Here is a 23,877-nt window from a genome sequence, read left to right on the forward strand (position 1 = left end):
CAATGGAAGATACGTATAGAGCAGTGTAGAAATCGGGAGGGAGAGTATATAAAAGGTGACAATGTTTAGAATGCTGTAATTCATCAATAAATATATATTTTTTTACCAATCTGGTTATTTTTGTGTCTCACCTCGTATATTATTTATCTTATACAAGTCCAGGCACCTCATACTGAGATAAACAGACTTGAGGTGGGAGAACTTTTTGCCAAGTTGAGCTGTGGCTGTGGAGGAATGGGATAGCAGGCTGCTTGCTGCTTATGCTGATCAACACATTTGTAAAACAAAAAACGATAATGGACTGGTGCAAAGGAATTTAACCCTTAAAATGCTAGAACCGGCTATAGTCAGTTCCTAATGCAATTTGCACGCCAGAGCGGAGTATATTCGGCAATGTACATTCGTTGAACGTCACAACCGGCTAAAGTCGGTTCCCAGTGCAATTTGCCAACATGCCGGAGCCGAGTATATTCAGCAACGTACATTCATTGAATGCCACAACCGGCTATAGCTGCTCCCCAGTGCAATGTGCCAGCACGCCGGAGCTGATCAGTCAGTGCCGGACATTTGTTGAGCAGCCAGCTCATGACCACTGCCGCCCCCTGCAGCATCACTGTCTCTGAGATTGAGCTGCTGCACTAGACTAATCTGCAAGCATCAGCATTTACCTCTGTGTGCTTGCGTGCAGCCAGTTCAAGCGTAGTTGCCTTGGTGATTTACTGAATTTCATCAATGGTGTCTATTGCACAAATTGTTCCAGCAGTTTTTTTTTTAAAATAGTTTTTACAGTTCACTGGCAGCGTGTACAATGATCAGTGTTGGAGTCATTGCGATGCTCTTTGCATGGAAAAAAAAAGCTTTCCATTAAAATTTCACTTTTTCTTTGTAAATTATGACGTTTACTTAAAGTGCAGCAAAAAAGTATTTGGCGTCCAGCAGTGCATTAACCCCCAAGTATGCAGCAGTTTAAGGGTTCAGGTGGCCCAGGATTAGAAGGTTTTTCATAGGCTTCAGGGATTCTAGTTTAAAATGATACACCCCAGGCTAGCCACAGATGTTCATACAAGTATACTGGAATGCTAGATTATTTTATGGAGATCATTCTGGTCTTTTGTACATTTAGCTGCCCTTGTAGCAGCTAACAGTATATGCCTCATTGTTGCATTCCACTGTATGAGTTTCATTTAACTTTGTTAAGTGCTATTGTCATTTTGAAGCATCAAACTAGGCAACACCATTTGCCTTTAGCAGATTATGTAAAAGTACTGTGAATATTGTTAATTAAACATATAACACATTAGAACAGAAACTTACTCTAACTGCTGTACAGGCTAGTTTACAGGTAACTGAAGATTTATCTTTAAGTGTCTTCTGTAGTAAAGGAACACAGTCAACTAGGGTAACAAGATTTCCTGCAAAAAAATTTATAATTTTATAAACAAGGCATTTGTAGTTATAATACAAAAAAATAAAGTAGTATTTCATTCAAAATAAATTGTAATTTGCTTAACAAATTAAGTAGCATACCAGGAATAGCAAGGATTACTAGGATTTTAAACTCCAATGGCAATATTTTCAGCCTGTTATTTTGGCAGGTGACCCAATTTCCTGCCATCTAACTCTATAAACAGTACACTAAACTACATAATAAACTGAACATAAACTGAAAATATCAAAAGTGCAGTGGAATTTTTCCAGCTTTAACACTAGGATTACCTAAACCTACGAAACAACTTGTAAATCCGGTCCACCTTACATCCCTTCGTACTTCTCCATCAGCATCTTTTGTCTTGTAAATGTGCTGATGGAGAAATGTGCAGCAAGCAGCCTACTATTTGCAGCCATCCCCCCAGAGCTGCAAAACGGCCACAAAGTTCTCCCTGTTCCAGCCTTTATTATCTGGGAGTGAATTGCTGGAGTTTTAAAAGTTTAAAAAGTTTGGAAATAATAGATCGTTATTTGGAACATATGCATGTTGTGTGTGTTCCGTTTCTATAATAATCTGTGTAAACACATCATTAAAACAGAAACGTTTTTCATATTTTAGTAATAAATGACAAAATGTAGACATAAACTATATAATGTGTAAACCCTGAAGTGCAAAGATCAAAAACACTTTCACAAAAGGTTCAAGGATAATGCAACAGCTTCTGTGGCGCAGAGGTAGGAATTGCTGACTTGTAATCAAGAGTACCCCGGTTCGATCCGGACTGCCTCATAGATTTATTATTTTGTGTAGTGAGCTGCTCTTATTGTTGATATTATACAATAAACACATAAATTTGATTTAAATCTGTAGCAGCCTCTATAAATGTATAGTACTTGTAAAAGTTACCATTTTTTTTTCACTTTTATTCTCTTAGTCACAATATATTCCACCGCCCCCCAAGGGATCGGACGCTGCTACTTTTTATCTGAATCTGGGAATAACTGTACATGTGATTGGTGTTTTGAGACAATCGAACTGGAAATTCTCTGATCTGAAGTACATGTGCGTTCATCGCCGCCAGGTCAAGCAGGTCACAAAATGGTTTCTTCAAACTGTCATATACTTGTCTCTTTCTTTTTTTCCCCTCAGTGCTGTGCTGACAGCATGCACCAGAAGGTGTGAGCTTATTCAGTGCGAGCAGGAACACACAGGTGGCCAGCTGCTGGTGCTATAAGAAGCCTGGCGGCAATGAAGGCACATGTACTGTGCAAGGCATGTACGGGGTCCACTGAGAAAAGAAGAGCGTTCATGGCTCACTTTGCAGAGGAACATTCTTTCCTCTGCATGTACTGGAGTCCTGTGTAGACTGGGCAAGATCAGGGGAAAAAAAAAAAAAACGTGGTCACTGATTACAAGCGCAAGAAGGTACGCGAACGAATATGAATAATATGAATAATGTTGCATCCGTGCCACAATGTTTTCCGAAATGTACTATACAGGTCATAAAATTAATACTTCCAGATATCATATATACCTATTTCTCTGTTTTTGGACCATAAGACACATACTAACTCACCGTAAGAGGGACACTAAACAAAACTGAATAAAAAATTCAAGTGACAATGAGTTATGAATAAGGCAGATTCTTCAGCATTTTTGCGTCAGCTTTTATTCATCCAGATCAATGAATTTCCAGTTTGATTGTCTCAAAACACAAGTCACATCTACAGTTATTCCCAGTTTCAGATAAAAAGTAACAGCGTCAGATACGGTAGTATGTACAGTGATCGTGACTGAGAGACTAAAAGTGAAAAAAAAAAAGTAACTTTTATAGTGCATCCGGAAAGTATTCACAGTACATCACTTTTTCCACATTTTGTTATGTTACAGCCTTATTCCAAAATGGATTAAATTCATTTTTTTCCTCAGAATTCTACACACAACACCCCATAGTGACAACGTGAAAAAAGTTTACTTGAGGATTTTGCAAATTTATTAAAAATAAAAAAAACTGAGAAAGCACACGTACGTAAGTATTTACAGCCTTTGCCATGAAGCTCAAAACTGAGCTCAGGAGCATCCTGTTTCCCCTGATCATCCTTAAGATGTTTCTGCAGCTTAACTGGAGTCCACCTGTGGTAAATTCAGTTGATTGGAAATGATTTGGAAAGGCACACACCAGTCTATTCAAGGTCCCACAGTTGACAGTTCATGTCATAGCACAAACCAAGCATGAAGTCAAAGGAATTGTCTGTAGACCTCCGAGACAGGATTGTCTTGAGGCACACATCTGGGGAAGGTTACAGAAAAATTTCTGCTGTTTTGAAGGTCCTAATGAGCACAGTGGCCTCCATCATCCGTAAGTGGAAGAAGTTCGAAACCACCAGGACTCTTCCTAGAGCTGGCCGCCCATCTAAACTGAGCGATCGAGGGTGAAGGGCCTTAGTCAGGGGGGTGACCAAGAACCCGATGGCCACTCTGTCAGAGAGAGAACTTTCCAGAAGGACAACCATCCCTGCAGCATTCCACCAATCAGGCATGTATGGTAGAGTGGCCAGACGGAAGCCCCGCCTTAGTAAAAGGCACATGGCAGCCCGCCTGGAGTTTGCCAAAAGGCACCTGAAGGACTCTAAGACCATGAAAAACAAAATTCTCTGGTCTGATGAGACAAAGATTGAACTCTTTGGTGTGAATGCCAGGTGTCACGTTTGGAAGAAACCAGGCACTGCTCATCACCAGGCCAATACCATCCCTACAGTGAAGCATGGTGGTGGCAGCATCATGCTGTGGGGATGTTTTTCAGCGGCAGGAACTGGGAGACTAGTCAGGATAAAGGGAAAGATGACTGCAGCAATGTACACAGACATCCTGGATAAAAATCTGCTCCAGAGCGCTCTTGACCTCACAGTGGGGCGACGGTTCATCTTTCAACAGGACAACGATCCTAAGCACACAGCCAAGATATCAAAGGAGTGGCTTTTGGACAACTCTGTGAATGTCCTTGAGTGGCCCAGCCAGAGCCCAGACTTGAATCCGATTGAACATCTCTGGAGAGATCTTAAAATGGCTGTGCACCGACGCTTCCCATCCAACCTGATGGAGCTTGAGAGGTGCTGCAAAGAGGAATGGGCGAAACTGGCCAAGGATAGGTGTGCCAAGCTTGTGGAATCATATTCAAAAAGACTTGAGGCTGTAATTGCTGCCAAAGGTGCATCGACAAAGTATTGAGCAAAGGCTGTGAATACTTATGTACATGTGATTTCTCAGTTTTTTGGTTTCTTTTTTAATAAATCTGCAAAAACATCAAGTAAACTTTTTTCACCTTGTCATTATGGGGTGTTGTGTGTAGAATTCTGAGGAAAAAAATGAATTTAATCTTTTTGGAATAAGGCTGTAACATAACAAAATGTGGAAAAAGTGATGCACTGTGAATACTTTCCGGATGCACTGTATAAGTACAATACTATACATTTACAGCAGCTGTTACAGATGCAAATCAAATATATGTGTTTATTGTATAATATTAACAATAAGAGCAGCTCACTACTCAAAACGGTAGTCAGCATTGAACCGGGTAGTCTTGATTACAAGTCAGCAATTCTTGCCACTATGCCACGGAAGCTATTGCATCATCCTTGAACCTTTTGTGAAAGATTTCATTTAATCTTTGCACTTAAGGCTTTACACATTACATAGTTTATGTCTACATTTTGTCATTTATTACTAAAATATGAAAAACATTTGTGTTTTAATGAAGTGTTTACAAAGATTATTGTAGAAACAGAACACACACGAAATGCATGTGTTCCAAATAACAATCTATTATTTCCATTCTAAAACTCCAGCACTTCACGCCCAGATAATGAAGGCTGGAACAGGGAGAACTTTGTGGCCGTTCTGCGGCGGTGGGAGGATGGAATAGTAGGCTGCTCGCTGCTTGTGCTTAGCGACACATTTACAGGACAAAAGACGCTAACAGAGAGGTGCAAAGGGATGTAAGTTTTTCATAGGCTTTGGTAATTCTAGTGATAAAAACCTAAACTATGCAGGTAATAACATGCACAACAGTCAACATCTTACCAAGTTTAATCCCTGAAAAGGAAATATGAAAGAATGGAAATAAAGGAAAATTTAAAAATATAACCATGCTATAAAAAAATCACAAAAAACTAAAGGCTCATCAAATTCTATTAAAACTGAGTATATTTCAAGCAATTAATAATCAAATATGTATTTAAATATGTACCAGTAGCGTGTTTCATATTAGTCATCCAAGGTTCAACAATGAAGCGAGTTTTATTGAGGATGGAGCAAATGATTGTTCCACACAATACAGAGGTTGCTCCTCTTATTTGTGGATCTCCATGGTCTATGTATTTTAAAACATCAGATATATATTGCTGTTCTGTATAGGAAAAAAATAAAACAGAAAAATTCATTATTAGCACAAAGCAAAAACTAAAAATCTCATACAACGTAAACCTTTTAGGATAGGCTCCATTCCCCAGTAATCCTGCTCAGGATTAAGTGGGTTTAGACAATGGTATGGTTATAATAGTCTTTACATGCAAAAGTGCTACACACAGTGTATGTGTTCTGTAGCTATTATTTTTATTACCTTCTTGGTTGATTCCTTCAAGTGCTGTTTTATACAGCTTATTAAAAAAGGCCTCAGGATATAATGCAGTTGCTCCTCCAACACAGCTTACAGCTAGAGCTTTGACACTCACACGTACCTCTTTGTCTGGGACAAGACCTAAAGCAAATTTGAAATTGGAGGAAAAACAATATAATATATATATTATGTAAAATGGATGGATGGATATATATATATATAAAATATATATAAAATATATATATATAGACAAATATATAAAACAGCAATATATATATATATATATATATATATATATATATTTATATATATTTATATATTTATATAAATAAAACATATATAATAGCATAAAGGGAAAGTTGGCTGAATCATTCACTTACCAACAAAAACACTACTTCCCATTTAGTTAAAAAGCAGAAATTTTGGCAGTATTGTCAATAGGTATCTACTAAGAAAGGACAGTTTGATATATCAATATTTAGGGGTAAAACCCCTCCCACAACAAAAAAAAATCTAAATACCCCAAAATCTCAAAAATGGATTTGACTGAAATTTGCTGACATTTCAGAAAAAACAAAAATTACTTTAAACATGTTTTTTTAATTTGCACTGCACTAACAGCATCTTTATGTAAACTGAAGATGCATCAGGAACAACTGATAGCACTAATATCTAATAGAGTGGAGAGAAGACTGAAGAAGAGGTGGTGTAAAAATCAGACAATCTCGTTTGTGTTTACAGTCAGGAATGAAATAGAAAAGTTGGTGAAGCTCAAGGGTTAGCAAGCACACTATAAAACTCCACGGTGGGTGCCAGTCACTGTGGCAGCAAGTGTTGGTGTTGCGTTGTTAGAAGCATAAAGGAAGGAAGACAGTGATGCTACCTGATCTGAGCTAGAAGTAGATGTGAAGTAGCCTTTTCAAATCTAAGAATAGGTAAACAGAAAGCAAGCTTAAACTTATCAGGTTCCCCCTGACCTACACCTATTACATCATCCATACGACTGATAACCCATTTCAGTTCAAAAGGATATACTGTACGTTAAGTAAAACTGTTTCTTGCTATAACCATCAACAAAAGTCAAGTCACTAGGAAAAGCAGAAATTGATCTATAGCAGAAACTACTCCTGTGTAATTGTACATAGTGTATTTAAGAATAGGCAGCTCTAGTGAACTAATAATATTATTATTACTTCTTTGGCTGGTGTATTTATCTAAGGTGACTTGGAACATTTGAGATACTATTGGTTTAATTTTTTTTCCCCTCAATTGCAGAACTTGCAGGTGAAGTGATTTGCTCATGGTCACACAGTGTCTGCTACAGGATTTAAACCCACAACCTCAGGGTTTTAAGTCCTAAGTCCAAAGCCTGTACTACTACACCACACAGCCTGCCAATAACAATAGCCTTTGGTTATATATATAAAAAAATACAAATACTGTATATATAAAAGGAATTATTTATGTGATACTTCTGATACATCCGATTAACTGATGACACTATAACTAAGGCCAACTGTCATGAAATTTCTCTGGCAAAGCTGTGTAATACAGCTAGTGTGGTAACAAAACAGCTCTCTGCAAAGTGATCCATTAGAAATACAATCAGAAGCAATGTGTCTATGACCAAACAGTGAACTTTGTGAGCCGGATTGTCAAAGGTCTTAACCACAAATTAAAGAGGATGAAAGTATTCTCTCACCTAACAGGTCTATATGCTAATATAGTATTTTTACTTAAGACTTAATCATCAAGGATCAGCTTCGGTTGCAAAGAAATTGGACTCTCCAAATATTCCACTCCAGCTATACAAAGAAAACTAGAGGTGTGGGAATCTTTATTCATAGAACAATTTCTTTTGTAGTATCAAATGTAGTTATCTCATCCTGAAGGGCAATATGTGATGGGTAGTTTATTTAATTGTAAAGTGATTTTGATAAATATCTATGCACCTAATGTGGATGATAGAGACTTTATCCAAAACGTACTTACATCCATTCTGGACTTGACCACTCATAAAATTATGTCTGGTGACTTTAATTGTGATTTAAATCCAGAACTGGATAAGTCTTCAGCTACAGGGACGATAACATCTAACACTGCAAAAATAATCACGCAGTTTTTAATTGATCATAACTTATTAGACTCTTTGAGATTTCTAAATCCATACTTAAGAACACATTCCTTCTTCTCACAAGTACATCATTGTTACTCAGGAATAGATTATTTCTTTATAAATAATTTCTTGCCCATGTTCAAATCTTGCAAGTATGATGCTCTTGTTATCTCTGACCATACCCATCTGATCATAGAGCTCAAATGACTATGCCCCATATACTCATCTTGCAGCTGGTGTCTAAGCCCCCTGTTATTAGGTGATGAGAACTGTACAGAACCTATATCCAAGCAAATTGATTTTTTAGAGAGAAATACATCCTCAGAGGTTTCTGAAGGCATTTTTAAGAGGGCAGATTGTCTCAAATTTCTCCCACAAAAATAAACTGGAAACCAATAAGTCCTCAGAGTTAATCAGTGAATTTACCAAAAGAGATCAAGAACACACCTGGTCTCCAAATGAAGCACGTTTTTGGAAAAGACAGGCTTTGCAATTATAACTCAACCTCTTGACAACAAAACAAAATGGAACAACTAATTTTTAAATCGTGACAGAATTACTGTGAACACAGAGAGAAGGCTAATAAGATCTTGGCTCAATAAATCCACAAGCAGGAAGTGCACAATGCAGTAATCACCAACACAGAAGGAGATAAAATCATTGACAATAAAAATACAGTATAATGCACACATTTATAGACTACTCTAACCCCTTAGATTCTACTCAGTTTAAAGAATACAAGACACAATCTAATGTGTTTTTTATACATTACGTATGCCACAGCCAGATTCTCTCTGTACAAAGGAATTGGATAAACCTCTGACACTATCAGAATTACAAGATGCTATAAATTCACTTCAGAATGGGAAAGCACCAGGTCCTGTTGGCTACATTGCTGAATTTTATTTTAAAAAATGCAATTAAGTTAGCTCCCTTTTTATTAGCATTAATTATATTATTATAGGCTAGCAAAATACCCGCGCTTCGCAGCGGAGAAGTAGTGTGTTAAAGAAGTTATGAAAAAAAAAAAAAGGAAACATTTTAAAAATAACGTAACATGATTGTCAATTTAATTGTTTTGTCACTGTTATGAGTGTTGCTGTCATCAAGGATTTGATTATCATTATTTCTTTCAATCAGGTTCGTTTTTGGAGGACGCGTTGTGTTCAAATTACATTCCGTGTTTGGCAACCATTATAAAGGTAACAGGTTTCATTCATCGAAGTGTTCACTACCCAAATCACTACTCGTGAATCTAAGATGTTTAACAGGCATTCCCGGTATTTACTTGAGGATTTGCCTGCAAGTATTTAGCGACAGCATGTCTATTAACTTGTGGATTTTTCTGCGGGTATTTGGTGACAGCGTCACAAAGTTGTTTCCATCTAGCTGCATCAGAAAATGTACCACGACGTCTGACACATCTCCTTTTTACTGCTTTCTCACAGCTTCGATTGCTGCTGACGGACGGCCTTATATGGGCAGGCAGTCAATTAAGTGGGAGGCATGGGGATGGAGGACGCAACATAGGCAGGCAGCCAACTACATGGGAGGCGTGGGGATGGGGGACGCAACTCCGCCTCACACGATGACCAAGCTGCAGGCTATGGACGTATATATGTACATAAGTAGGATTCATTTATGACCGTTACACGTTGAATTTCGAAATGAAACCTGCTTAACTTTTTTAAGTAAGCTGTAAGGAATGAGCCTGCCAAATTTCAGCCTTCTACCTACAGGGGAAGTTGGAGAATTAGTGATGAGTGAGTCAGTGAGTCAGTCAGGGCTTTGCCTTTTATTAGTATGGAAGAAATATAATTAGAAATATAAAGCACAAGATAATTTGATCATTTAAGTAATCACCCCTTCATGTCAGTATTTAGTAGAAACATGTCTGGTATCAATTACAGCCTTACAGATCTGTGTGGACAATCCTCTTTTCAACTTTGCACATCTGGTAACTGTAATTTTTTCTATTCTTCTTTGCAAAACTGCTCAAGCTCTGTCAAGTTGCATAAATGTTATGAGTGAAAATCAGCAGTGACTTTTTCAAGTCCAGCCACAAATACTCAACTAGAATGTGAACTGGACTTTGATAAGACATTAACGTTGTTTTTAAATCATTGCTATTTAGATTTGGCATTATGTTTAGGGTCACTATAAATTTTCTCCCAAGGACCAGGTTCTCCTCCAGGACTTCCATTTCTTTTGCAGCATTCATTTAACCATCTATCTTCATAAGCCTTCAAAGCTTACATCAGAAAAGGATTCTGACATCATGATGCTGTTACCAACATACATCAAGCTGGGAATGGTTTGTTTTTCATAGTGCACGGTGTTTGGCTTACACCAAACATGTTATTTAGTCTGATCGCCAAAAAGCTCAATTTTGGTCTCATCAGACAATAGAATCCTCTTCTATTTTACATGAGTCTCTCACATGCATTCTAGAAATGCCAAGAGATCAAATGCGAGTTGTTTTTTTTTTTTTAACAATTTCTTTGTCTTTCCCAATCTCAGATAAAGCTGTAACAGAAGAGGCATCCGGGGAACAGCTGTTGTATGCATATTCCAACAAATCTGAGCCACTGTAACTTGTAACTTCTTCAAAGTTTTATTATAGGTCTCTTGGTGGCCTCCCTCACTAGTTTTCTTCTATCACAAGCACTGAGTTTTTGTGAACTGCTTACTCTAGGTAGATTTACAGCTGTGCCATACACTTTGCATTTCTTACTGATTGATTTAACTGGACTCCAGGGGATATTTAGAAGCTTATATATTTTCTTGTCTCTATCCAGTGACTTGTGCTTTTATATAACCTTCTCATGGAGTTGCTTTCATTTTTTTTGTGTAGTTTATGCCACAATACTGTCTCACTACAAGTTGGATGTTCGAGATACAGGTGCATTTGATACTGCAATCAAATAAAACATCTTGACTTAAGAGGGGTGACCTCCATTTAACTAATTATTCGAGTTCTAAAATCAGTTGACTGCACCAGTGATAATTTAGGTGTATCATATTAATGACAGTGAATACTTAAGCAATAAAACATTTTGTGATTTATATTTGTACTTAATTTAGATTACTTTGTAGAGATCTGTTTTCATTTTGACATTAAAGAGTCTTTCTGTTGATCAGTGTCAATGTTGAATGAAAGTTTTCTACAGATACTTGGAAATAACTGAGAATTCAAAGTTTACTTCATATTTTTAAAGTTCACTGATTGTGGCAGTTTTTAAAGTTACATACTTTAATACTATTGCACTTGTAAATATTTTGAATGCCACATCAAAATGACAGAGCTCTCTTACCATTTGTCTGTCCATTTAAAAGAAAAGAAGCTGACAAAAGACGTACACAGTGAACTAAGGGAGCTGCATCCTTATCTGTATAGTGTCCAATTTCTCCTTTTATTCTAGAAGGCTGAAGAAAGAAAAAATGAAAAAAGAATTACAAGGTTAAGGTAAAATTTAAAAACAGAAGTTTAACTGGTCACAAGCATTATAGGTGAATTATGAAAACATGAGATAAATGAGATACATAGTAAAAACAGTAAGACAAAATTTAATGTCTCTGCCACATGACTTTACGGGCTCAGAAACTGCATTGCTTGGGGACTGCACCTTTGCTCCCCAGTCTTCAGTGTTGCTGTTGCTTGCAGATAGCGCAGAAATATTATCCCAGCCTCGCATCACCAAGTTCTGCATGAGTTTTGCATGTTCTCACCATGTATTTACAAATTGATTATTATTTGTACAAACTATAATGAAACTCCTATGTGCTCTTTTCATTTTGTTGTCACTTGGTGTAAACCTTCCTCTGTAGGCTAAGTAAAGTAACAACACAGAAAATAATGGGTAAAAAGTAAGCACCATTTAGGAAAAAATAATCATATGATGTGAGTGCACATCTGTCTTACTATAAACCAAGGCAGAAAATTTCTGCTGAAAAAATACAATTTCAGAGGCAAAAGAAGGATTATAAGCAGAATAGAACTTTACAGGTTATCATATGATGTGTGTTCAGACCAAAGTGTGTGTGTATATTTATTTTCTTATCTACCTATTTATATATTTATTTATGTAAGGAACTTCTGTAAAAAGCCAAATTGACCCCTGGGGAAAAATAAAGTTCTATCTATCTGTAAATCCACCTACAATGAGGGCTGTAAGGAGACAAGAAAAAAGGAAAAATATTAATTTTTTTTTTAACTATTTCTAGTTTCTTTTTCTTATCACAAGGATGTCTCATAAATGTGAAAAAGCATATTTTCTTCATTCAGAGCCTTTTCTTCTTTAAAAATGATGTATTTGGCAAGTTCTAAGGCTTATTTATTCATCTATAGACCCATGTATCCATTGAAACTAGTATCCCTGAAGCCTACAAAAAATTCTTTTGCACCTCTCCTTATCAGTGTTTTTTGTTTTCCAAATGTGTTGACCGGCACTAATAGCAAGCAGCCTGCTATCCCAACCCCATTCAAACCCCCTTCCCTAACAGAGCTGAAGTCAGTCACAAACTTCTTCTCCTAGATCAAGTCCCTTTATTGTGGCATGAGATGCCTGGAGATGTATAGGGTAAATAATATATTGTTATTTGCAACACATATTTCATGTGTGTTCTATGTCTACAACCATCTGTAGAAGTGTAGGATGAAAGGAAATGCGAGGCAAGAAATGCTGAACACATACCTAAAGCAGAAACTTTTTCCATGTTAAACTAATAATGACGTGAAAGGGAAAAATGTGTGAAGACTTGAGTCCAAACATCAAATAAACATGTATGGTTTTATTCAAGAATATAATCAAAGTAAATAAAAATAATTCAATTTACCTGTTGGTGAAAATGAGTTACAAACCCAAACTCAAATGTCAATCGACAGTTGATATGTATTCTTGGATGGTGTAGAAGTAAGTACTGCTACCTTATAACTACAGGGTTCCGGGTTTGAGTCTGGGCACTCCGCGTTTTGAGTAGTGAGCTACTATTATTATTACTATAATAAAATAAAAACATATATTCAAAAAGTGAATGTTTTTATTATACTATAGTAATAATAATAGCAACTCACTAAAATAGCAGCTCAAAACGCTGAATGATTTTTCTTTTAGTTTGGCTATATTCTTGAATAAAAGCGCACGTGTTTATTTGAAATGTGGACTAATGTCTTCATACATTATACACTTCACGTCATTATTAGTATAACATGGAAAAAGTTTCTGCTTAAGGTTATGTGTTCAGTACTTCTTGCCTTGCATTTCCTTTCATCCTACACTTACACAGATTGTTGTAGACATAGAACACAAATGAAATGCATGTGTTCCAAATAACGATATATTATTTACACTATGCAACTCAAGGCACCTCACACGCAGATAAAGTTGAGCTCCGTCTTAAACGGGCCAGCAGGTTGCTTGTGCTGATCAACACATTTGCAAAACAGAAGTCGTTGATGAGAAGTGAAAAGGAATTTAAGGTAGACGGGATTATAAGTTTTTTCGTAGGCTTCAACGATTCTAGTATTAATCCCATTGTAAGCTGCACGGACAGACAAGGTATTTTTAAAATGTATAAAAAAATGCTTCACTTTAGAACACAATTGTGTCCAGCAAATTCATATATTCTGTGGTTTTGAAAAAATAACTGATTTTTCCTTTAATAAAACATATAGCATCAGTACAGTCATTAATCATAACAGCAATGTGGCCAATTAAAATTTTTTTACTTTGGAATAGTCTAAGGCAGGGGTGGGCAATGTTAGACCTGGAGAGCGGCTGCAGGTTTTTGTTCCAACTCAGTTTCATAATGAGAAGTCAATTATTGCTCATGAAGCACTTATTGCTTAAGTGACATTTTGATGCTTCATTTTAGTGGTTGTTAAGGTTCCCCATCCTTAATTCCTTATTTCAATCTTAAACAGCTGCATTCAGTGTTTTTAATGGCTCCTTATTTAGTAATAAGATGTAAATGACAAAGCAGCCAGCAGTTCTCCATCTTGCTTGTTTCAATTTACATCAGTGTGTGATCATCATGCAAAGTTTGATTTAATAAATAACTTAATAGAAAAATGTGACAGACTGAAAATTATACATTTTAGGCTTCAACTTATTTGGATGACATCCATGAAAAGGAAAAATATCTACAATATAAGAATCTTACATTGCAGACTAACAAGCCATAAAATTAAATAAGGTATGAGATTGGCAAGGATTGGTTTCTAATTAAGCAGTTGGATTGGAATGAAAACCTGTAGCCATTGTGGCTCTCCAGGACCGACATTGCTCACCCCTGGCCTAAGGTACCTTAAGTAAGCTACATTTTTCTTAATAGTGCATACTTTAGTATAAGACCTGTGAATCCTTACAGTCGCAAGTAATTTTACTAGTATATCAAAGACTCTTAATATTCCCTTCTTAACTGACTTCCTTTATGTTTCTTGTGTATAATCTTTGCTTGAGTAAATGCCATAGCAGTATTTTTCTAATTCAATAATGGGTAACAATATACAAGAATCAATAGTTCACTTGTGTACAATTAAGTATTACTTTCAGCACAGGAAAATCACTAAAACTATAGACTGGTACATTGCACAATGAATGATTAGAACCTAAACACAGCCTTAAAAAACAGAAATAATCACAAAATAAATAATAGAATTAAAAATGTACCTTGCTTTCCAGTTCTGTACCCTCCACAGTTTCATCTTTTGGCATAAACTGATCAACACTGCCATCTGAAGGTTGACGACTATGTCCAATACTTTCTAACAGGTGAGCTTTCTTCACTGTTGAAAACAGTAGAACACTGCATCTTTAACGTACTGTGCTTCTACTTTACCATTTTTAAAATACAACACTCAGGTGGCATAGCTTTAGAATTACCCAAACTGGAAGCATACAAACCAAAGCATAAATAAACCTAAGCCTGCAGAATAATATTTGTTATTATAATGAAGATAACACCTGGTAAATCTTAAAGATTGTATATTTCACAGCTAACACAACACTTTTTACTGTTTTGTTAACACAATAAACCACACAAAACACTTCAGCCTGACTAAGCTTAGATAGAGAAGACACTTGGGCTTTTTGAAGAAAAAAAATGTCACTGTGATATTGAGTTCTGTTGTTTAAAAAATTCAACACTAGAGCATAATTGGAATAATTCTGATCTCCAAGGTTTTTTGTTTCTGTCCTGCAACTCAGTTTTAAGAAGTGTTAAATTCAAAGCTTTCAAGCTTTGAAACCATTTGGTTTAGTTTATTTGCTTTGTCACAAAATTTAAATTAAAATGGTGACAATATTACTTATAGTTGTGCTTGTACAGGGTTTAATTAATAGGCCTAAACAGATTTAGCCCTGCCTCATTATTCTGTATTGAAATATTACCTTCTGTATAGATTAAAATATGCCTGTTATTCTACTTACATAAAACTTCTTCTAATACATTGTTGGCATTTTCTTCTTCTTCATCCTGTAACTGTCCTATTTGCATTCCTGAGTATTGGCTTTCTGTACCATCCAGAATCTGGAAAGTAAAATATAATACTTGTAAATTGAGAAAGAGCAGCGCTCCAGACAACAACTAAACTAGTTGTAAAGGCAAAAATGGAATATGTTACATTTAAAAGTTAATAAACAATTAAGCCCATATGTTTGGCAGCTAGCAAATATTTCTAAAGTGCAACTAAACTACATATCACTGAAGTCCACCTATCAATGCACAAGGAGGACATTTGCAAATGATGCTGTGTAGGAGTATGATACCCTGTGCCCGATGGCTCTGTGTTTCTTTTGGCTCTCTGGCAGGTCCAGTAAAAAGATGAATATATTTCACTTCAGAGAAATTAAACAGTAAGTGTTTTTTAATGGTACAATGCTTTGTTTTGAAAAAAACAGATATACAAATGCCTTTTATGGGTTATTTTGATATCCATAAAGACCCACAAATCAATTAAAAAATGGCACATATCAGATTTAGAGGGGAGTACAGCTTCCACAGTGCTTCGCATGGATGTATTACAGTTTTAGTGTCCTGGTTTCAGGTCCTAATAAGCCTGCAAGGCATTTTCACATTCTCCCTATTTTTCTTTGTCTACTCTAGTTACGTTTGTTTTCCCTCCATACCACAAAGCCATTTAAGTTACAGTGACAAAAGAGTCAAATTTGGCCCTGTGTTAGTGATTGCTGGTTTGTGTGTAAGAGGGAGAAACAGAATAACCTACGGAATGGAAAAATTAAAGAATTAACAAATGTTTTATTTATATAGTACTCTGCCCAAAGAACGTTCATACAAAGAATATGATGAATAACTGTATTTTAATAGGAATCTTTACACGGAATGCTAGAAAATCATGCAAATTTCAGACACGTTTTAATTTAATTTTAGTATAATATTTATGTAAAGGTGAAATAGCCTGAAAGAGGTGGTTAATTCAAAATGCAAAACTGTTGTATGCATTATGCCATGCATACAGTAAGCCAGGAAAATGTGTTCATTTTTTTCTTTACATTATTTCACAGTTCTGCTCTAAATTAAAAAAAAAATTAACAGGAAATGTGAAATGGAATAAAAATACTTTTGGTAAATTAAATCTCATAGTAACTTTATAATTCATATTTTCAAATTAATGAAAAGGAGAGGGGCATTATTTTTTACTATCACACAAGCAAAATGTATGCCTAATTTATTTCATGTCTGGTTAATTGAGACTCTTTTGTCTGAAATACTTTGAACCAGCAGGTTGCATTTTTATATTTTTGTTAAACATACAGCATACAGGAAAGCAACATAAACAAAATAAACTGACATTTTGTGCACTGCGTTTCACTTTTACTGCTGAGGTCACCAAGTCTCGGTTTGATGAATCCTCTGAAAAGTACTGATAGTATAGTCTCAACATCTGAGTACAAAGCTTTTCCTTAACCATTTAACTATGGTATTTTTAATGTATAAATAAAACAGTAGAACCAAATGGTGAACATTTTAATTCATGTTTTTTTCCTATAAAATACAGAAGGCCTAATATTGTCAGGTATTTAAATAACTTTAATAAAATTGTTAAAAAAGACAACTAATTCAAAATGTTTATAGTAAAATGTTTAAATATCAATACTATAACATTTTACAAAATTTTATTTTGATCTATTTAAATTTTTTGCAATTAACATGCAAATGGCTTCCTACTGGTTCTTTGCCACTTTTTCCTTGAATGATAACAATCCTAGCAAAGAATACAGTGTTGTTCCAAAACAGTAAGATAAAAAAAGATAATAAAATGTGCATTTGGCTACCAAAATAAGGATCAATGTCTTGTAAATTTTTGGTTTAGTAGCCAAAAAATAACATTGCAGTGGATAATTTGGAAAATAAAATGTAAAGCTACCAGCATGGATTACTTAATTTATGTATTCATTAAAAATTTATCTTAAAAACTAACATAATAAAACAGCCATTTATTTTAAAATTGCATCACTATATTTAATTTTTTATCATTTATCTTCTTTTAGTAGAAAATATACACTGTGAAGCAATGCCATGCAGGTCAAAATAAACATACTGTATATTAAAAATAAAAAAATTCAAATGTAAATGTTCTAACAAAGCGGTTGAAAGAAAAAAGTCCATATTTATCTTTAAAATCAAAACACAATGCTGCCACAATATTGCATTTAAACTGTTTATGTACATGACATTTAAAACAGTAAGTCTGATCTTGTACCTTAAAGTGCATCTAAACATCTTTTGCTTTTATTAAAACGCTTCGTTTTATAAACTATAAATCATTGTTGCATCAATAATAGATAATTTTGGGGGAGTGCTAAATGAAAATCTAATTTCGATGTCTCTCTCAGCACTAAACTGCTGACCTTTTCACTACCACTACTGAAGGAAGCAGTAGAGGTAGAAGATGAGCATGTGGACGCATCGAAGTTCAGGGCCTCCTTGGAGGAGCTCAGAGACATGTCGGGCCCCTCAGTAGAAGTCTGGGATCCCCCCTCAGTCAACTGATGCCTCACACTTACAAGCTCTGAACAATCAGATGGGGTGATGGCAGAATCAGGCCCTTCGGTGGTGGTCTGAGAGCTCTCACTGGCCGGAGAGGATGCTTGATTGTTCGTGTCAGAAAGTGCAGCACTACTACCAATCTGACTGGAGCCAGGACTCAAGGTATCTTCATCTTCAGTGCCCTCACCACCAGCTGTTGTTGAGGTGGTTGCAGTACTGCTCACCACATCAGAGCCAGTGCTAAGTTCCACTGAGTCAGTTGACTGCAGATTGCGCTGAGATGAACGTGGCTGCTCTGTTATGATGTCATGTTCAACAGAAGGGTCCACTGACCCCAGGGTAGACACCCCTGAAGACGATTGTGTCTCATTTGTTCCATCATTACTTACAGAAGCTATAAAATAAAAAGAAAAGGTGTTAAAATACACAGATTTGACTGCAAAAAATATAACTTTGAACATTTTGTTCATTCCGTTACCCCTTAAAAATTATGAAATAGAGGAAAATCGGGAATGGGCTAATACTTTCTCATAACAGTGTACATAAAACACAGTAGCAGATCCTATAGGCTTGAATTATGTGACATTGAGCTGCATGCTTCTTTGAGCCATGCACATCACACACTGTTTTGAAAAATAAGAAATAAGAATGATTGTGTAACTTTATTACACATAAAATACATAATTTAAATTTCTGATTAATTACTGGTCAAAGCATGTGATTTTTAGTATATCAGATTATATTAGATGTTTATTGTCACATATACTGTGAGATCATAGTGACATTCTTGTGTCTCTGTTTTGGGGGTTTAAAGGAAGTGTAGGGAAGTATATATAGGCAAGAAAACATTAACAGCACCAGGAAAATAGCCTAAATTGTACAAAAAAGAACTGTACAAACATTGCAAAAAATTGCAGATGACAGCACACATGTAACATACAGTAAAATTACTCATAAACTAGCAGGTGTTTATAGTATCATGATCATGTGACAAAATGTGCAGTGGCCTTATGGCCTGAGGGTAGAAGCTACCCCTGAAACAAATGGAGCACGTAATAAAGCTCCAGTAGCATTTACCAGAAGGCAGAAATGAAAACAGGGGATGACCTGGATGGCTGGAATAATAGGCAATCTATTCATCCCTCCTCAGTCTTTGGGTGGAGAAGATGGGCATGAAGTTGTGGAAGGTCAGCCCCAATGATTTTAGAAGAGGTATGAACAGTCCATTAAAAGGAGTTTCTTATCCTGGCAACTAAAGTTACCAAACCACACTGTGATGCATCCAGTCAGTATGCTTTCAATAGTGCAGCAGTAGAAGTTCATAAAGATTTTGGTTCCCATCCAAAGCTTTTTATCATCCTTAACACTAGAATTGCCAAAGCCTCCGAAAAAACTCGTAGATCCGTCCCACCTTAAATCGCTTTGCACCTCTCCATCAGCATCTTTTGTCCTGTAAATGTGTCAATAAGCAGCAAGCAGCCTACTATCACATCACCCCACCGCCGCACAGTTTTCTCAGCTCGTCTGTTTACCTGCGTGTCACTTGCTTAGCATTGTATAGAGTGAAAAGTCAAGCAAAATGACACCTTTTATAAATACTATATTGTTATTTAGAACACATGCATTTCATGCGTGTTCCGTGTCTACAACAATCTATGTAAACTCATCATTAAAATAGAAAAGTTTTTCATGTTTTAGTAATAATTGACTTAACTGCAGAAAAAAACCCCCGTTAGGGTGCAACATTCACACCTCTTTGCTACGATCGCTTTGGTTGCACAACGGTATCAACTGTTGACTGGTAATCAAAACTTCACGGGTTCGACCCCAGACGAGTCCGTTTCGAGAAGTGAGCTGCTCTTATTCTTACTATTATAGAATAAAACATACATTTGATTTCAGTCTGTAACAGCAGGTGTAAACTTATGATACTTATAAAGGTTAGCTTTTTTTTTTTTTTTTTAATTCAGTTTAATTCTCTCAGTCACGTTCACGATCCCACGTGCTAAAAAGAGACACGCTATAACAGAGGGGAACTCAGATGATGACAACGGTTCTACACCGGAGAAAAAATGCCCATCGCACTTTTGACGACGCCTTACTTTGTATATGTACACGGGAAGCTCTGCAGTCTACTTGTGACTTTACACTTTACCTTTGTCACCGATTCTGTTCATAAATTTTATGTACAGAATTTCTAGGTGCAGCCAGGGTGTTGAGGGGGTCCAGTTTGGTGGACTCAGGATTGGGTCACTGCTTTTTGCAGATGATATTGTCCTGTTTGCTTCATCAGGCCGTGATCTTCAGCTCTCTCTGAATCGGTTCGCAGCTGAGTGTGAAGCGGCTGGGATGGGAATCAGCACCTCCAAATCCAAGACCATGGTCCTCAGACGGAAAAGGGTGGAGTGCCCTCTCAGGGTTGGGGGAGAGATCCTGCCCCAAGTGGAGGAGTTCAAGTATCTCGGGGTCTTGTTCATGAGTGAGGGAAGAATGGAGCGTGAGATCAACAGGTGGATCGGTGCAGCATCCACAGTGATGCGGGATCTGCATCGGTCTCTCGTGGTGAAAAAGGAGCTGAGCCGTAAGGCAAAGCTCTCAATTTACCAGTCGATCTACGTTCTTACCCTCACCTATGGTCATGAGCTATGGGTAGTGACTGAAAGAACGAGATTGCGAATACAAGCGGCTGAAATGAGTTTCCTCCACAGGGTGTCTGGGCTTTCCCTTAAAGATAGGGTGAGAAGCTCAGTCATACAGGAGGGGCTCAGAGTAGAGCCACTGCTCCTCCACATCGAGAGGAGTCGGATGAGGTGGCTCGGGCATCTGATCAGGATGCCTCCTGGACGCCTCGCTGGTGAGCTGTTCCGGGCATGTCCAACTGGGAGGAGGCCCCGGGGAAGACCCAGGACACAGTGGAGGGACTATGTCTTCTGGCTGGCCTGGAAACGCCTTGTGGATTCTCCCTGAAGAGCTAGAAGAAGTGGCTGTGGAGAGGGGAAGTTTGGGCCTCTCTGCTCAAGCTGCTGCCCCCGCGACCCTACCTCGGATAAGCGGAAGAGGATGGATGGATGGACGTCTTTCTGCATTCAATGCCACTAGTATAATCCAAGACATATTTTCCCTTAAAGTGTGATAATGTGTCTATAATATTTCACATTGTATGACATATTTATCAGTTCATTTAGTAATCTTGATCCATTTTAGCTCTGCAGTCACTCTTGACATTAGAAACAGTGTGACAGATGGCCAGGGCCCATGTCTGGGCAGGACGCCTCTCACCACATCTGCCAGGGGGACAAGGGGGTGAAGCCCAGTATCTCCCCCTGGACGCTAGATGGTAGCCTCCCTAGGTTGCAGCGGTGCCTCAGACTCCCCCAAGTCTTCATGGGGGTTGGTGTTCTGTGCAGCTCTATGGGGTTCTGCAGGCACCGCCAGGGGGTGCTGCAACAGGAGCGGCTGGCCTCTTTTGGGCATTGGTTTCGCCTTACCCAGAAGTGCAGCCGGATGTCGGCAATCAACCAGCTGGAGCACTTCCAGGTGCCTGATAAAAGGGAGCCAGAGACCACCACTCAGTGGCCAGAATCGGGAGGAAGAGGACGAGGTTGCCTGGGAGGAGTGGTGGTGCCAGAAGAAGGGTTGCGATTTGTGTTGTGCTTGGTACTTGGGACTGTGTTGTGGCTGGGGGGTTCACGGGGAAGACGTGCCCTTCACCTGAAGAAAGAAATAAAGTTTTTGTGTTTTAACACGTGCCTCTGTGTAAGTCTGAGCTGGGTTGGGCGCTATATAGCATCCAGTTAACACAGCCATCTTACAAAGATATTACCTCAAAACACAAAAACAATTATGGAATAAAAATTTATCTTTTCATATAACACACCTGTGAAAGTTCCAGTGCTGACTTCCGATCGCGTTTCGGAATCATCTTCCAGCCCTTCCTCTTCACCACCAAGAATCTTTCCTGGTAAATAAAAATCATTTTAATCTTAAAGGACAAGGACAGCTTTCAACATTCATCTTCTTCTTGCCAATACTATGAACAATAATTCAGTGTAATGGAAGTACTCTATGAAAGATCAGATATAATACAAAAAATACACAAGTATAATAATAAAGTATAATTATTAACAGTGCATTACATACAGAAAGTTACATTTTTACACAGATGTGAAGAAGACTAGTTTCCAAGCAGCTTTCCTTGTAGTTTGACAAAAAAATAAATTTATTTATAAATTGTCAAGATGCTACATTTTTTTATTATTTAGTAGCACATTTAGTTTCCTGAATCTGTGGAAAATTAAAAAGAAAAGCAAATATCAGATTGGGATCAGACAGTATCTACAGAAATTTCTAGAAAAAGTTTATTTAATTTAAAAGTTGTAGCAGGGTTTAGCATGATTTGTTATATTGGTAAATGCCTTCCCATACATTTTACTTTTCAGAAAAATTTCATTCATACACTTATTTTGTTAGAGGAAATACTCAACACAAAAATTATATTTTAAGTTACCTACCCAATGTAGTTTGTAGTACTGTCCAAGAATTTGTATCTCAGGTTATCATGAACAATTGACAGAAAATGAGATTAAATAGTCAATACAGTAGCCCTGTTATCAATATCTAGTTTATGATATGTCCCGATTGTTTTGGAAGTGTATAATTAACATTATTTTAGCAAAAAGCATTTGCTTTGAATGTTTGGAGCATACGACTGGATGACTGACACTTGAATTATACAAATAAAATGAGATTTTCTTTTTCCATGGTAGCTTTTCATATCATTTGCTGTTGTACAGCATTGGTCACAATTGAATTCTATTATATCATAAACCTTCTTCTCTCCATTCTGCATGAGAACATTACAAAATTTTCTTGGCTACTATAACAAACTATATGGGGTAAAAAAATTAATAACTATATCAAATTCTGTTCTATGGGAGCTTCAGCATTCTCTCACAGTGCTCCTCAACTCTGGAATTCCCTTCCCTCTCATATCTGTCAACTAGACTCAAGAACACATTTTAAAACTGCCCTCAAAACTTCTCTTCAAACTGGCATACCAATTATGAATTTAACACTGTTGCTGCCTGTTATCTTTGATGTTTGCACCTACCTCCGTACCTTATTGCTATTTGATTTTATTGTCCTTTTTTGTTTTTATATCTTATTACTGTTGTTTAATTTCATTTTAAGGTGACTTTTAGTGTTAAGAAAGGCGCCTATTACATAAAATAAAATATTATGATTGTATTATTATATAGATTTTTTTTGGGTGGAGTACTTCTTTTTACAGAAAAGAATAAAGCAGCCAAAACCTGACTCATAGTTATTAAAAAAGGACAAATAAAATCAAACAAAAACAGAATTTGTTTCAATCTTACAGTAACACATATAAAACTTAATTCTAGAAAAGCATGAACTACGCTCACTTCATCCAATTCCTGAATTTTGCGTCACCAGAGTCTATTTGGGGAGCATTGGGCATAAGGAAGAAATCTGCTCCTGACCAGAGCACCAGTCCACAATGCACACTCATGCACACATTCACACTTAATGAATCAATTTAGAAATAACAGTCAAAATGGATATCTTTGTAACTGAAAGGAACTCTCATAATAAATGTTTATTAATACAATGATTGCAGCAAAATTATACATAAACAGAGAGCATTTCAAAATGTACGCTTTATGTCACATGGTGGTAGGATTA

The 23,877-nt window shown here is 36.8% G+C and overlaps 1 protein-coding gene across 4 annotated transcripts in view; it reads right to left on the reverse strand.

The window, feature by feature from the left end:
- Window positions 1–23,877, reverse strand: part of htt (huntingtin) — a 240,301-nt gene that overhangs the window by 163,024 nt on the left and 53,400 nt on the right. For 2 of the 4 annotated variants that reach the window (XM_039751643.1, XM_039751642.1), the window contains 8 exons: window positions 22,049–22,129; window positions 18,189–18,565; window positions 15,591–15,690; window positions 14,832–14,947; window positions 11,475–11,586; window positions 6,048–6,185; window positions 5,676–5,834; window positions 1,315–1,412 (listed from right to left, as the gene is read on the reverse strand). In XM_039751643.1, coding sequence (XP_039607577.1) covers window positions 1,315–1,412; window positions 5,676–5,834; window positions 6,048–6,185; window positions 11,475–11,586; window positions 14,832–14,947; window positions 15,591–15,690; window positions 18,189–18,565; window positions 22,049–22,129 — 1,181 coding nt within the window. Of the gene's footprint in view, window positions 1–1,314; window positions 1,413–5,675; window positions 5,835–6,047; window positions 6,186–11,474; window positions 11,587–14,831; window positions 14,948–15,590; window positions 15,691–18,032; window positions 18,566–22,048; window positions 22,130–23,877 lie in introns of all 4 variants that reach the window. The other 2 variants (XM_039751641.1, XM_039751639.1) reach the window with 1 other exon arrangement.

Source organism: Polypterus senegalus, chromosome 4, assembly GCF_016835505.1.
Source record: "Polypterus senegalus isolate Bchr_013 chromosome 4, ASM1683550v1, whole genome shotgun sequence".
NCBI lineage: Eukaryota > Metazoa > Chordata > Cladistia > Polypteriformes > Polypteridae > Polypterus > Polypterus senegalus.